The sequence below is a fragment of the Penicillium oxalicum genome, chromosome II (genome assembly GCF_001723175.1).
Source record: "Penicillium oxalicum strain HP7-1 chromosome II, whole genome shotgun sequence".
Classification (NCBI taxonomy): Eukaryota; Fungi; Ascomycota; class Eurotiomycetes; order Eurotiales; family Aspergillaceae; genus Penicillium; species Penicillium oxalicum.
In genome coordinates this window covers 4,096,181-4,109,523 of record NC_064651.1, presented here as the reverse complement: position 1 = coordinate 4,109,523, position 13,343 = coordinate 4,096,181, and the positions used below count along the sequence as shown (strand labels likewise).

At 52.0% G+C, this 13,343-nt stretch overlaps 6 protein-coding genes across 6 annotated transcripts; 4 read left to right on the top strand and 2 right to left on the bottom strand.

The window, feature by feature from the left end:
• Window positions 1–768: 768 nt before the first annotated feature.
• POX_b03286 (uncharacterized protein) lies at window positions 769–1,869 on the top strand (the record flags this gene model as incomplete). Its single annotated transcript, XM_050112185.1, has 2 exons — window positions 769–792; window positions 871–1,869. The coding sequence occupies 2 exons, from the start codon at window positions 769–771 to the stop codon at window positions 1,867–1,869; spliced, it is 1,023 nt and encodes a 340-aa protein (XP_049972531.1).
• A 1,327-nt stretch (window positions 1,870–3,196) lies between these two features.
• POX_b03285 (uncharacterized protein) lies at window positions 3,197–4,711 on the top strand (the record flags this gene model as incomplete). Its single annotated transcript, XM_050112184.1, has 5 exons — window positions 3,197–3,416; window positions 3,541–3,550; window positions 3,661–3,816; window positions 3,923–4,196; window positions 4,292–4,711. The coding sequence occupies 5 exons, from the start codon at window positions 3,197–3,199 to the stop codon at window positions 4,709–4,711; spliced, it is 1,080 nt and encodes a 359-aa protein (XP_049972530.1).
• Window positions 4,712–5,662: 951 nt separating this feature from the next.
• POX_b03284 (Mannan polymerase complex subunit MNN9) lies at window positions 5,663–6,875 on the top strand (the record flags this gene model as incomplete). Its single annotated transcript, XM_050112183.1, has 2 exons — window positions 5,663–6,781; window positions 6,855–6,875. The coding sequence occupies 2 exons, from the start codon at window positions 5,663–5,665 to the stop codon at window positions 6,873–6,875; spliced, it is 1,140 nt and encodes a 379-aa protein (XP_049972529.1).
• Window positions 6,876–7,804: 929 nt separating this feature from the next.
• Window positions 7,805–9,228, bottom strand: POX_b03283 (Zinc transporter ZIP13; the record flags this gene model as incomplete). The annotated part of the gene is made up of 3 exons (XM_050112182.1): window positions 7,805–8,739; window positions 8,854–9,004; window positions 9,094–9,228. 3 exons carry the CDS (start codon window positions 9,226–9,228, stop codon window positions 7,805–7,807), a joined length of 1,221 nt encoding a protein of 406 aa, XP_049972528.1.
• Window positions 9,229–9,514: 286 nt separating this feature from the next.
• POX_b03282 (Nucleolar protein 16) lies at window positions 9,515–10,159 on the top strand (the record flags this gene model as incomplete). The annotated part of the gene is made up of 2 exons (XM_050112181.1): window positions 9,515–9,642; window positions 9,715–10,159. 2 exons carry the CDS (start codon window positions 9,515–9,517, stop codon window positions 10,157–10,159), a joined length of 573 nt encoding a protein of 190 aa, XP_049972527.1.
• Window positions 10,160–10,575: 416 nt separating this feature from the next.
• Window positions 10,576–12,340, bottom strand: POX_b03281 (uncharacterized protein; the record flags this gene model as incomplete). Its single annotated transcript, XM_050112180.1, has 3 exons — window positions 10,576–11,902; window positions 11,976–12,113; window positions 12,180–12,340. The coding sequence occupies 3 exons, from the start codon at window positions 12,338–12,340 to the stop codon at window positions 10,576–10,578; spliced, it is 1,626 nt and encodes a 541-aa protein (XP_049972526.1).
• Between the last annotated feature and the right edge of the window lie 1,003 nt (window positions 12,341–13,343).

The window sequence follows — 13,343 nt, the reverse complement described above, 5'->3', positions numbered from 1 at the left end:
TTCCCGTCTTCCTTCCCGTTGGATTCTCTTACACTTGTTGATCCCGTTTTGCGTGATTCCACAATTTCCGTGTCCCCCTTGCAATGACGACATGCCGCTGAGGCGTCTGTGGAGTCCCCCGCAGGACTCTACGATGCATTAGCGACCCGAGAAAAGAAATGGAGTGACTAACTTCTTCAAGGCGTCGGCGTTGAAAGCAAGAGATCAGAAAGGAGCAAGACAGAAAAATGAGAGAAAAAGAAAAGCCGGGAACCAACGAGACAATGCGTCGCAAACAATTAAAATCCGAGTCCACCTCCCCTTTTTCATACTCTTCATCTTCCTCCGCCTCCCACTACCCCTCGTCATTGAGCAGCAATTCAGACTATTCTGACAGTAAGTGACAACTTGTTCTTCTTTGTCTTTGATGATTTTTTTTACCGCGAATGGAGCCAGGTGTCGAATGGCAAGCCAGATGATTCTTGTCCATTTTCTCCTGGGCTTCACTTTTGCTTGGTCCCTTCCGCGGCCCTATCATGTCCTCTATCCCTGAAGTCAGGGATACTTGCAGGGAAAGAATGTCTGGCGTGAGCCCATTCGGGTGATTTCCGCAAAGACACCAAGAGTCCGATCCCTCAGGTCAATGGCTCGGTTTCTCTCCCATGGATCTTTCCATGTCTGCCCCTCCGCTGCTCCTCTGCTCCTCTCCTGAAATTCCACCTTTTCTCCCAATCCGTCGTGATACATGCTGCCATGGAACACGTGTGACATTCCGTCACCTCTCATTCCATGACCTCCTCTGCAAAGACGGCTGTCTGACCTCTTCACCCCACCACCCCTTCAGGTGTCTTTTCCGCTTCACGCTCTCGTTCGTCCTCATCCCGACCGCAGGACCATTTAGAGCATCTGATCCTCAAACACGGCTACCCCACCCCAGTGTCGTTGTCGTCCCTGCGGGATTTGACGGCCACTTCTTCTGCATATAACCCACCCACCTCTGCTCCCTACTCTTCTCCTTCCCGTCCGCCGCTGCGACGGTCGGATTCCATTCCCATTGACGCCCTCGATACTCCCGTCCTCTCCTCTTCGTCCACGCGACCCATCCCAATTCCTCGGCGCCGCCACGGATCCGACTACGACGATCATCTCCCCGTGACCCCGCTGACCGGTCGCTTCGACCACGACGATTACCTGGAAGATTGGGAGCGTGCCTCCTTGTCTGCTCGATCTCGACATCTCCGTTCTCCCTCCAGACCTTCGCGTCCGAGCCGACATTTGTCTGCGCCGACTGCCGCCGTCGTTGCTCCCGCTGGTCCCGGTCCGTCTCGGTATCGTCGGCCTCCTTCCTCCAGCATGCGTGCCGACCACTCTCCGTTCTACTCCCCAGTGGCTTCTCCGACCATGTCTCCGCGCCGTCCCAGTTCTCCGCAACCCTCCCGCTCACGGGGCCAGACTCCGCCCACCAAGGCCATCCCCGGATTCTCCTTGGGCAGCCTGCCTCGCTTCCACCCAGCCGTCTACCAATCCAACCCCAGCGGCCATTCCAGCTCGGGCCAGCCACCCTCTCCTCGGCAGTCCCGGCAGCAAGCCTATCGCGCCACATCGGGGCCTCGCGATGTGAAATGGCAATACGGTGCTCTCTTAGATGCTGCTGAGCAAAGCCCCTCAGCACCACGCCTGGATCCCTTACGGAGTCCCGGCCCCGTCACCCCGCTGGCCCTCGAATCTGCGGATTACCTAGCGGCCGGTCTTTCCGGGACTGTCCACCACGGTGCCCGTGATGTCGCCAGTTCGCACGCGGGTCCCTCGGCGGATCTGGTGGAAAAATTGATTGCACGGGAGAACGACAAGGCCCGACAAAAGAGTCGTCCGGCCGCCAAGGGCCGGTGATGAACTTTGTGGCCGCCCATTGTGCCGCTACCTGGCCCATCTCGCTCAAGGCAACGGCTTTTATTCACATATCATCCCAATTCGGGTTCGTTCTTTCCGGTTCTCAAATTCCCACACTCTTCCAGCTCTGCCATGACTGCTCAGGGGGAGGCCGAGCCTCGCACATGATCCTGGGCTCCATTTTTTTTTTGGATCGTGGATTTCTCTGGCCGGTACAGCCGACTCTTGTGTGTGTTCCTCTTGGCTGGTCCTTCTCATCTTTCTTGTTCGCACCCCTTGCTCGTGACATATGAATCACCCTGATCATTGATGAGAGCGGAGGGTGTGGTCTCGATTGCTTTTTGTTCTTGCGTCACCCACTGCATCTTTTATACCCCCACGCTGGCCCCACAGTACGGCGATCATCGTTTTATTTTAAGAACAGTCTGATCATTTTCATTTCTTTTTGTCTCCTGCATGAGTGAATGCAATAGATTCTCGAAGGCTCCCGCAAACCTTCGCTGCTGACTCAGCCATTCTTTTCCTCCATTGCTGTCTTCTGAACTCCGTAGAGATCGCTCCGTATTGCGCGACCAGTCACTCAAGTGGCGGTCTTCATGCTGGGTGGATGAGAAAAGAAAAGATATAACACAGCGAGGCCAATTTGAATAGCTGAGCTGCCGGGGCCGTACAAGCCAGGAGCAGCTAGTCGGTCCCAAGAATGTACAACTGGATCCCAAAGTTAATGTTCATTCTTTCTTCGTCTCTGTACGAGCTGGGCAGGATGGATATTGCCATGTCTACCAGGGCGGTGCAGCACATGGTAACAGGAACACAAGTCACCCGATTCTTCCTACTTCCTTCAGCCGCGTAGACTAGCAGGCAATCGAAGAATCAAATCTCCAATCCTCTCTCCACGGACAGCTCACAGAGATCAAAACTCAAACACAATACCAAGCTTCAATCATCAGTCGATCGATCGATCCACCTTCCGATCAATGCCCTCATGGACAATCAAGTGTCCACCGCAGCGGATCCCGGAGGAGAGCAACCACTCCCCGAGCTCACAACGCGGCGGCTGCGGGGCTCTCGTCCAGGGATCATTGGGAAGCCCATGTCCGATCTCGCCCTCCATAAGAATCGGTCCCTTTATGGTACTTTGGCCTGGTCACCGAGGAATCCATTCTTTACAACAAAGACGCATCGAACAACATCCATTGAGTTTCCCTTGACCCTTGACGCTCCCCGGATCACCGCAATTCCGTAACGCGCACGAAAACGTCTCTCCCCAGTCTGGATCGGGCGCCGCTGACGCACGCGTCGGCAACTCCACGCGGAATTTTTCGTGATGACATCGGCGCCGGCGCCTCTAGAAATGATGCCAGCACCGGCCATGACCCAGTCCGAGGAGATTAAAACGGCAAACACGAGTGAGACTAGTCACGGCGATGGAGGGGTGAGTGGAGGCGGGAATCAAGCGCCCATGACACCAGCATCGACTACATCGACCAAGTCGAATTACAAGGGATTCGTGGCGGGAGTCTTTTCAGGGATTGCGAAGCTGAGTGGTGAGTTGATAGAGACTGGACCCTGTTGGATTGGGTTGGAGTGGTTCTCTTCGCTTGTCGCAGAGCTCTTCTTGAGTGTGGAATCGTTACTGATTGAGATCTTTTCTTCTTTGAATTGACACAGTTGGACATCCGTACGTCATGCTCGAAATCATCTATCTTCCCCTGCATTCTCGCTCGTGAAGGGACCAGAGTCTCTCCGGTTGGGAACAAATCACACTGACATCGTCTGCTTTCCACGCAGATTTGACACGGTCAAGGTTCGATTACAGACCAGTCCAGATGCGCACTTCAAGGGACCATTGGATTGCACGTTGCAAACAATTCGAAAAGAAGGGGTTCGGGGATTATACAAGGGCGCATCTCCTCCGCTGGTTGGATGGATGATGATGGATTCTATGTGAGTGAAGAAGACGATGGCCTGCAGGCTGCATGCTATTACTTCGCCGAATGGGAAACTCGAAAGCTGTGTTTACTGACTACCGTCTTACCTCTCGGGCCCACAGAATGTTGGGGTCATTGACATTTTACAAGAAATTGTTGCACGAGAATATCTTTTCGAAACCCGAACTCCGCCGATGGATGCCCTTTTCCAAGTACCAGACCGACCTTGCGACACTACCTTCCTTTGGTCATGGAATTGCCGGGATTATGGCCGGTACGACAGTCAGTTTCATTGCCGCGCCGGTGGAACACATCAAGGCCCGATTACAGGTCCAATATGCGGCCGATAAATCACAGCGCATGTACGCTGGGCCGATCGACTGTCTTCGCAAGCTTGTACGTGTTTAATCGATGAGTTTCTGAACCCCGGAATGCCTCTTTCTGTCAGGGCTGTAAGAGCACGAGTTCTGACTGACATCTCCATTCCCTAGCTTCGAACACACGGCATTCGAGGTGTCTATCGTGGACTATATGCGACCATGTTCTTCCGATCATTCTTCTTTTTCTGGTGGGGTTCTTACGACCTCCTCACCCGCTACATGACCAACCATACGAATATGTCCGCGCCTCTAGTCAATTTCTGGGCCGGTGGTATCTCCGCGCAGATTTTTTGGCTCACTTCTTATCCGTCGGATGTGGTCAAGCAGCGCCTCATGACCGACCCTATGGGCGGAGCCCTAAATGACGGTCAGCGGCAGTTTCACCGGTGGAGGGATGCCGCCAAAGCAGTTTGGCGAGAGCGGGGGATGAGGGGATACTGGCGCGGATTTGTGCCGTGCTTTTTGAGGGCATTCCCAGCAAACGCAATGGCCTTGGTTGCGTTCGAGGGTGTCATGCGCACGCTGCATTAAAAGAAGGACAACGAAACGGAAACCTCACCGGGACAAGACTATATCTATTGGGCGGCTTGTTACTTTTAACCATCTTCACTCCACGACTTTGTACATAACATCGAGATACCACCACATCTACGTGGACAAAATCATATGGAGGGAGTCAACGTGTAGAAATCTGAGACCTTTTTTTTGCATTTGCCAGATCGAAGAGAGGATTTGAACTTGTACCGTCCGGTTTGCGTCCAAATCGGCAAGTTCAGTGCTAGGTTTTTCGTAAGGTGACATGTCTATTATGGATTTAGAAGTATATCCAATTTACATGTCGATAGCGATCTCCGAGCTGTCTTTTGGCTGCATTCACATGCTCAGATCCGGCCGCATTCAGTCGATATATACGACAAATCCATTCCCTCGGCAGAGCCTCTTCGAGGTTGCGTCAAAAGCACCATTTGATTAGCTTTTGGAGAATTCAAATTCCAGATCAGGATCGAATCCATTCGCGGCTATCGCCAAGCCCCCCGTCCATTTCCGGACGAACAAAGCTCAGGTACGGAGGGGAATCTCTGGGAACTGAATCCTGCTTTGCGAGATGCAGAAGCGGGTTAAGCTCCAATCTAGCCTGAGATTCTCAATTCAAGGCTGTGTGAGCGACACAGGTGGATGTCGACATTATTGTGAATTGCTTTTTGCTTTCTTGAATATTTCGCTTGTCTCTCTGGAGCACATTCCATCGAGACGCCAAGACTGAGATCGCCCGCTAAAACAATCTGGACGCCATCTGCCTGAGGCCCCCGCCGCAACGGGAAACGGTGATTGGCGTCGCCGACTAAAGAGCTCCGGAGCTCTCGTGGGTGATGAACCCTACGTCGTCACGTCACCTTTTCTCCAACGACACAATCTTCCCTTGAGCGGGTGAATTGGAAACCTGCTCTTGCCAGAGAAGCTGTTGATCATCGAAACTCGGCCATGGCCGTCGCACGCTCGATGCGCCGGACGAGTCCCATCAGCCTTGTGCTGGCCGCAGTGCTTGCATTTGGCTTCGTCCTGTTCGTGCTCTCGCCGTCCTCGTCCGTCTCCGCTGCCGCCTCCGCGACTTCTTCCCAGCAGCGCCAGGACGATGCAGCTGAGCACCCTCTCTCACCACCGACGAAACCATTCTTAAAGGAGCAGCCTCGCCGCGGCAATGGCATCCAGGCCGCGCCTCCAGTCGTGCACTACAACCTAAACAATCTGACCAGTTCGAATCATGCGCTTGCCAATCGAGAGCGGATACTCATCCTCACCCCATTGGCGCGATTTTATCAGGCATACTGGGACAACCTCGTCAAGCTCAGCTATCCACATGAATTGATCTCGCTGGGATTCATCGCCCCCAAGACCAAAGACGGCAATGCGGCCGTCTCGGCGCTGGAAAAAGCGATTCGAACCACGCAAACGGGCCTCATCGACAATCGGTTCGCTAGCATTTCCATCCTCCGCCAGGACTTTGAACCTCCACTGGAATCCCAGGACGAAAAAGTCCGTCACAAACTGTCTTCGCAGAAAGCTCGGCGCGAGTCGATGAGCCGCGCCCGAAATAGTCTTCTCTTCACCACCATCGGACCGAGTACATCATGGGTCCTCTGGCTGGACGGAGATATTGTTGAGACCCCACCGACTTTGATCCAGGATCTCACCTCACACAATCAGCCCGTGATCGTCCCCAATTGTTTCCAGCGATACTACAACACCAAAGCCAAGAAATGGGATGTTCGTCCATACGACTACAATTCATGGATCGACAGTGAGGCGGCGCAGAATCTCGCCTCACAGATGGAGCCAGACGAGATTCTCCTCGAAGGCTATGCGGAGCTGCCCACATATCGTACACTCATGGCGTACTTGGCAAACCTGGACTCGTTGGATCCTCGGCGCGCAATCGAACTGGACGGCGTTGGTGGAACAGCGCTGATGGTTAAGGCGGATGTCCACCGCGATGGAGCCATGTTCCCGGCTTTCCCATTTTATCATCTGGTTGAGACAGAAGGGTTCGCCAAAATGGCGAAGCGTTTGGGATATACGGTCGCTGGGTTGCCGGATTACTTGGTGAGTACTTACTCTGTGCCAATTGGCGTTGCGAGATGTAGTCATATCTTTGCTAATACATTTCCTATCCCAGGTCTACCACTATAATGAGTAGAACCCAGCGAGGGATCACGAATCTCGCATCTTTGCTTTGTCTTTCTGGGGGGGGGGGGGGGTTTCTCCATTTCCTCTTATATCTCTGCCTTGATTCTTTCTCTTTCCAATTCACCTCAAAGACTGGTTCTCATATAAGGCACTCAACTCGCGCCGTGCGCAGTTTGCGTGCCATCTTCGTCATCTTCTCCCGCAACAGGTTTTTCAAGTTTGTCATCTTACTCTGGGACTGTTTTCCTTTGGCGTTTCTTTGGTCTCAACGAGCTTCTTTTTTTCCCCTTGGCTTTTGAAACGTGTACGTTGGGCCTTTGTTTTCTTTGATCGATTAGACTCTGCTGGGCGTTCTCAGAAGGCGAAGGCACACAGCAGCATTATAGAATGGATTTACACTTGCGGGGGATGGCCCAGCAGGATTGCTATCTCAATTTGCGTTTACATCCATTGGCCTCGAGACTCATCAGCAGCTGGGTTGGAGATTCCGGAAGACGAGAACAAATCCTTAGGCTCGTGTCATCTAGTGGCTTGAGGGTAGGTTCTTCACGATATCGCCCAGATGGAGGATGTTGTCTGTGTTTTTTCATAGGCCATTCATGGGATACCTAGGTATTCTAGTTTATCTACAAGGGCATTGTAGGACCACCGACTCTATCCATTTGGGACATAAATTTAGCATAGTCCTCTCTTAGCCACTCATTTTCGCAAGAAATGCATCACAATAGGAGAACATGTAACCGTGAGGCTAAGGTAGGGAAAGAGGAATCACCTCTCCGAGCTTCCCCTGCCGCACCATCGACCATTCATGCGCCATCGCCAAAGATCCAGAGCAAATTAGTCCCACGAAATTCTGGTTCATCCAGAAGTTAGCCAAAATCGCATTGAAAAAAGTCCACTCGTTCAAACAAATCAATCGTCCGGTCCTGGTAGAAAAACTTACAAAAGCATGATTCCTGCACCCACGGCCACAGCCAGGAACTGGGTCAAGGTCTTTCGCACCTCGGCGCCCTTATCTTTACCAGTCTCCAGTAATTCCGGGATCACGGCCACGGTCCCAACGTACAAGAAAGTGCCAGCCGTGAAGGGGAGAAGCATATCGCCCCATTGGAGACTGGTTCCCCAGATTCCAGCACCAGCAGCCGCTTGTGAAACCGAGCTGTTGCCTCCGAACTCCTGGACTGCAATCCCAATGAAAGTCCCCAGGAAGGCGCCGATCGCCGTGACGAACTGCGCACCCATGGCCTTGCGCTTCGAGAAGCCTGACTGGATAAGAAGGGCAAAGTCACCTACTTCATGGGGGATTTCATGGAAGAATACGGCGACGGTGGTAGTTGCGCCGATTGTTGGAGAAGCGTAGAATGAAGAGGATAGAGCGAGACCGTCGGTGATGTTGTGTGTGAAGTCGGCGATGAGATTCAAGTATCCGCCGAGCTTGACGCTAGGGTTGATCTCTTTCTCTACGGGGGAGTCTTGCGCGGAGAGCTCATTTGTGGACTTTTGGGATTTGCGCTGCTTCAATTCACCGCTGCTGGTACCGGCGGTTTGAGCACCGGTGGTACTTGCGTTGTCGAGGCTAGAGTGCGAGTGACCGTGGGAATGATCATGGCCGCCTTCACCCCCGGTGGCGATACGGAGTGTCTTGTCCATTGCGACAAAGGTGAAAAAACCAACCATGATACCCAGGCCGAGAAGGAGGTTCTTGTTTGGTTCGACCATGACGAAGCTCACATGGTCTGGAGATGCTTCACCTAAGAAGATTTCTGGAAGCAGGTGGAACAGCGTGTCGCCGAGCAGGCCACCCACGGCGAAGGCGACCATAACAGACAGTGACGAAGGGTCAATGTTTGGAGGACATAATGCGAGAAGGAAGTCTAAATGATTGAGAGTCAATAATTTATGCAACGAATCTAGAGTACTACCTCTTTATGGAATCTCTTTTTCTTTTTCTTTTCCCCGAGGCTTTGCGGGTGTTAAAAAAGACGTACTAGGAGGACCAGAGATATACAGAGTGGCCAGGAGAGAGTTCACGGCCGGGCTTCCTGGGAACAAAACAGAGAAGATTTGAGCCGTCAAGCTCGTAGTTTCCGGCGCTGAGGCTCTCTTCTGCTCATTCAGAGCTTCGACCAAAGGGCAATTCTGGGTAACATGATCAGCGATCGAAAATCAAAGGCCGACGGGGGTCCAGGACCCCCGGTGAAAGCTGGAGCTTGTATGCATCATGTTACCTGCAATTGCTCTTCAATTTCCCCCACAGACAAGGTACCGGTATGGGCAGAAGCTGCGGCTACACAGACAAAAAGAAGACAGCCTGCGACGAGCGCAAGACCTGTCCGAGACGACAGCATCAATCGTGAAGCCATTGACGGTGGTAATTGGGGCAAAAGAGGGTACCAAGAAGGACAACAATCAGTCCAGCGTCGCCCGCACTCGATCGATAGCCCGCTTATCGCCCTGGCCAGCGGCCCCCTTTCGAATCTTATCGGACCTTCGGAAACAAACATGCCAAGACCTGCGGATGGAGTTGGAGGGCAGAGATGCAAACATTTAAAAAAAGTTTCGATAACGGGCTGATACTACGACCGTCAATTTTGTGTATGTGATTCTCTTTTTTCCAAAGACAAATTTCACATAACACCATCTGCGAAAATGGGCAAGGTTCTCCAGAAGAAGAAGGCTCGGTCCAGCGTCTCCAAGGCCAAGGCCAAGAACAACCGTCTGAAAAATGGCAACAAGAAGATCAACGTGCTGGGTAACCAGATCATCGCCCAAAACTGGTAGGTTGACTGATTCCCAGATTTCAACAGTAGAGATGCAAATTGACTAACGCTTCGTGACAATCTCTCAAGGGACCGCGACTTGACACTCACGCAAAACTATAAAAGACTCGGCCTCCTGCACAAATTGAACGCTCCCACCGGTGGCAAAGAACGCATTCCCGGACGCAATGACCTCGAGGAAAAATCCAACTCGCTTCACATCAACGGCAGCGCTGTCGCTGCGACGCAAATTGACGTTGGCGAGACAAAGGTCGAGCGCGACCCGGAGACCGGCAAGATTCTGCGCGTCATCCACGACGTTGACGAGATCGAAGTCGCAGGCAAGAAGCGGCGACGCACAAACCCGCTCAACGATCCGTTGAACGAACTTTCAGACAATGAGGACGCCACTATCAAGGCTATGCCCGCATCCAAGGTCGTTCAGCAGTTGGAGCGCCAGGCTGATTTGGAAGGTGTTGGAGAAAAGGCCAAGAAGCCTCGGCACCAAAGCACACGTGAAGGCGAATGGATTTAACGAATGATCGAGAAGCATGGAGACAATCTGTCCGCCATGGCCCGGGATCGCAAATTGAACCCTATGCAGCAATCAGAAGGCGATATTCGGAGGAGAATCAACAAGTGGAAGAAGAGCCAGCAGGCATGATGTCTCTCGAGATCGCTTCATTTCAGCATTCGGATCAGGCGCACTTGGCGTTCATTCTTCTTTTTCTGTTTGACTCCGCTACCTCATATCTTTGGGTCATGATCTACCATGTCAACCTCGGATATATGTATTTACAAAATTTACAAGAGATTCCCCAACTAGTCTCCAGCTCGGTCAAAACGTTGACCCGAGAAACGATGCACGATCTCGTCATGGATAAGCACTGCTCGCGTCACATAGATCCTATATCCTAGCCTTGCGCCTTTGCAACGTTGGATAAGTACATATCACCCCTGACGTAGAGTGGAATATGTGACAGTTCCCGTCCCTGAAACCGGACGAACGTTCACGCGCTGCACGATCCGCACCCACCGCCGACGCCGCCACTCTCCGACTCCATACAAGGCCGATGAAGCTTCCTCCCAGTCCTTTGGGGGCTTCTTTTTCTGGTTGCCCTTTGATGGCACTGCATTTGGAGCTTTCGACGCGGTGCTTGCTAGATCCAGATCGCCATACTCAGATGGGGTTACGTCACGATCTGATTCTTCACGAGCGGTCGATTGTTCGCTTCGCAGGTCCCAAACCCAGCCTCCGACCTCGTCAGTCAGAGCACCAACGTCCGGATTCGCCTCCGGGAGTTCGAATCCAACCCCTGTTATCATGCGCTCGACGACCCACTCCCGACAGTCCATGTCAAGCTCCCACTTCTTACTTTTCCATTTCCAGCCCGACGGAGCCTGCACATCATCGAAAAATCGACACCCACGCGGCCTGTCTCCAGCAATTCGCGCGGGTGATAGTGGATCATATGGCTGAGGGCTGAAGATGAAGGTCTCCCATCCAGATTCTGCTGGGCCAGACGCCCGGTACTGAAGCTCAAAGATCTCGACTTCACGTTCCTCAGGTTCCGTGTCCAGTGAAATCTCTGCCAACTTTTCCAGCGCAGACATCGCAGCCGATGTATCCTGTGGGATAGAGGAGGCAAATCCACCAGGCCCATCGAAATCACCTTCACCCCCGAGACCGTCCTCTGATGCCTCGCCAAGTACATCTGAAAGGAGTCCCTTAGCCATGCCTCGAATCTTCGGGTTGATAGACAGAACAGCAGCATTTCCGACGGCAAGCATGATCAGCTTGAGCGGCAAGAGATGTGCCATGAGAAACAACACAGCCGTAGCAACTGTTCCGCCGAGAAAGATGGTTGACGACAGTTTTTCATTAGAAAAGTTTGTCAATGGAGCGACGATTCCGATAATTGCATCATGAGCGTCTGAGAAATCGGCCATCACGTTTTGGAGATCGCGCATATTGCGAAAGAAATCTTTGGAGGTTTCCGAGGCTGGTTTGATGGTTTTCGCTGGAGCCAAAGCAGGGCCATCATAGGAATAGTAGGGGATGATGCTCGAAGTAGAGGTAGAAGGCGGCGGAGGATGTCGAGCGACAAACGCTGGCACCATGATGAACAAGAGGAAGACCACCAGCGGTAGAATGAGGATCAAGTGTGGATCCAAGCATATGAATGAATACACGAATAGCAGCGATATCGTGTGTGATGGTGTTTCCCAGCTGAGTACCCGCTCAACTTGGGTTTGAAAGAGAAACACCACGCCAATTCTGGATAATCCTGATCAGTACTGTCCTCTCCAAGGCCTTTTCGAGCAAAACTATGCTTTTGTTTTTTATTTACCTCGCGTTAAACCTTCGAAAATTGTTAGACATCGCGGGTAAACTGAACGGTGGCCGATGGGACGATGCCACCGAGGCATCGTCGTCCACGTCCGTTCCGTCCTCGTCATCATCGCCGGGGATGACTTGTTCTAGAATCCTATGGTCGACATTATTAGAAATTTGGCAAAAGCTCATGTTCCACGAGAGCCAGTGATAAATTTACTTGGAAAAGAGCCTGTCTTGTATCGAAGTCTTTGACTGCGTGGACATGCGTGACTGCGTGCTGTCTTGGGAGCCGCTTCTTTGTCGCCTCGGCCTCGTGATACCCAGCATAGACACCGCATCATCGCGATTCTTGAGAATCTCAGAGGTCAAGTGACTCATGATGGTAAGAGCCTGGTCATGACCTGTGGAGAGTCCCGGTTAAATAAATGTAGGTAGTAATCTCACGGAATATCAGGGTTGTTGAGTGAAAAGCACTGAATGTGATCCGGGGAGTGCAACGGTTCATGACCACATTAGCATGTGCTTCGTTGATGCCTGTTGAATCGGGCAAGAATATATTTTCTCCGAGGTGGGCGACTGATTGTCGGCGTTGCGTATGGCTAACCCAATTGAGCGGCAACAACATTCAAGTGTTTTGGGTAGCCGACACTAGTACTTAGCGGTCGTGCTTGGAAAACAGGTAGTTCTTTCCCGTTTCATTGACCATTCTTCAGTCTCTACCCACATCAGAATGTATGAATCAATTAACCAACCTCAGGTTTAGCCTTGAAAATTTTAATAGAGGTGTAACCTCTACCTGGAATGGTCGGTAGTAGTGACTTTACTTCGTCTATCATTCCTGGAGGTGGTCTCCTCCCACGTATCTCCCGGGTTGGGGTTCTTCCCCGAGACAAACACGGTTGCGGTATGAAATAATGGGTTGGGCTTCAGGGTCTTTATTCCACTTGATCCATTTACACTAGTATATTCCACTCCCGAGCAGAAATGACCTACCTAGAGTTTTCTATTTTTGTAGTGGACAATTTTGCTCTCATCTTCTGCACTCTTCTCAATATTGTCCCAATCTCTAGACTTATCGAATCTTGTTAGCTGGACGGTGCTGATGCTTATTGTCCAGGAGCGATCGCTAGCGCCGGTAGTACCCAAGTACAGGGCACAGGAGGTCATGCGGCGCCGCGGCGGGTATGGGGATGGTAACAGGGTGTTCATGGTACGGTAAACATCTATAGATTGTACCCAGGGACCAGCTCGAAAGCTGCATCTCGAGGACATTGTTCTTCTTCAACATCTCTCGTGTCCTGATCTTGTAGTCACCACCTGCAATTTACTCTGCACAAAACATTTTCTTTTTTCCCCTCTTGAAACAGTCTCCAGTCTCTCT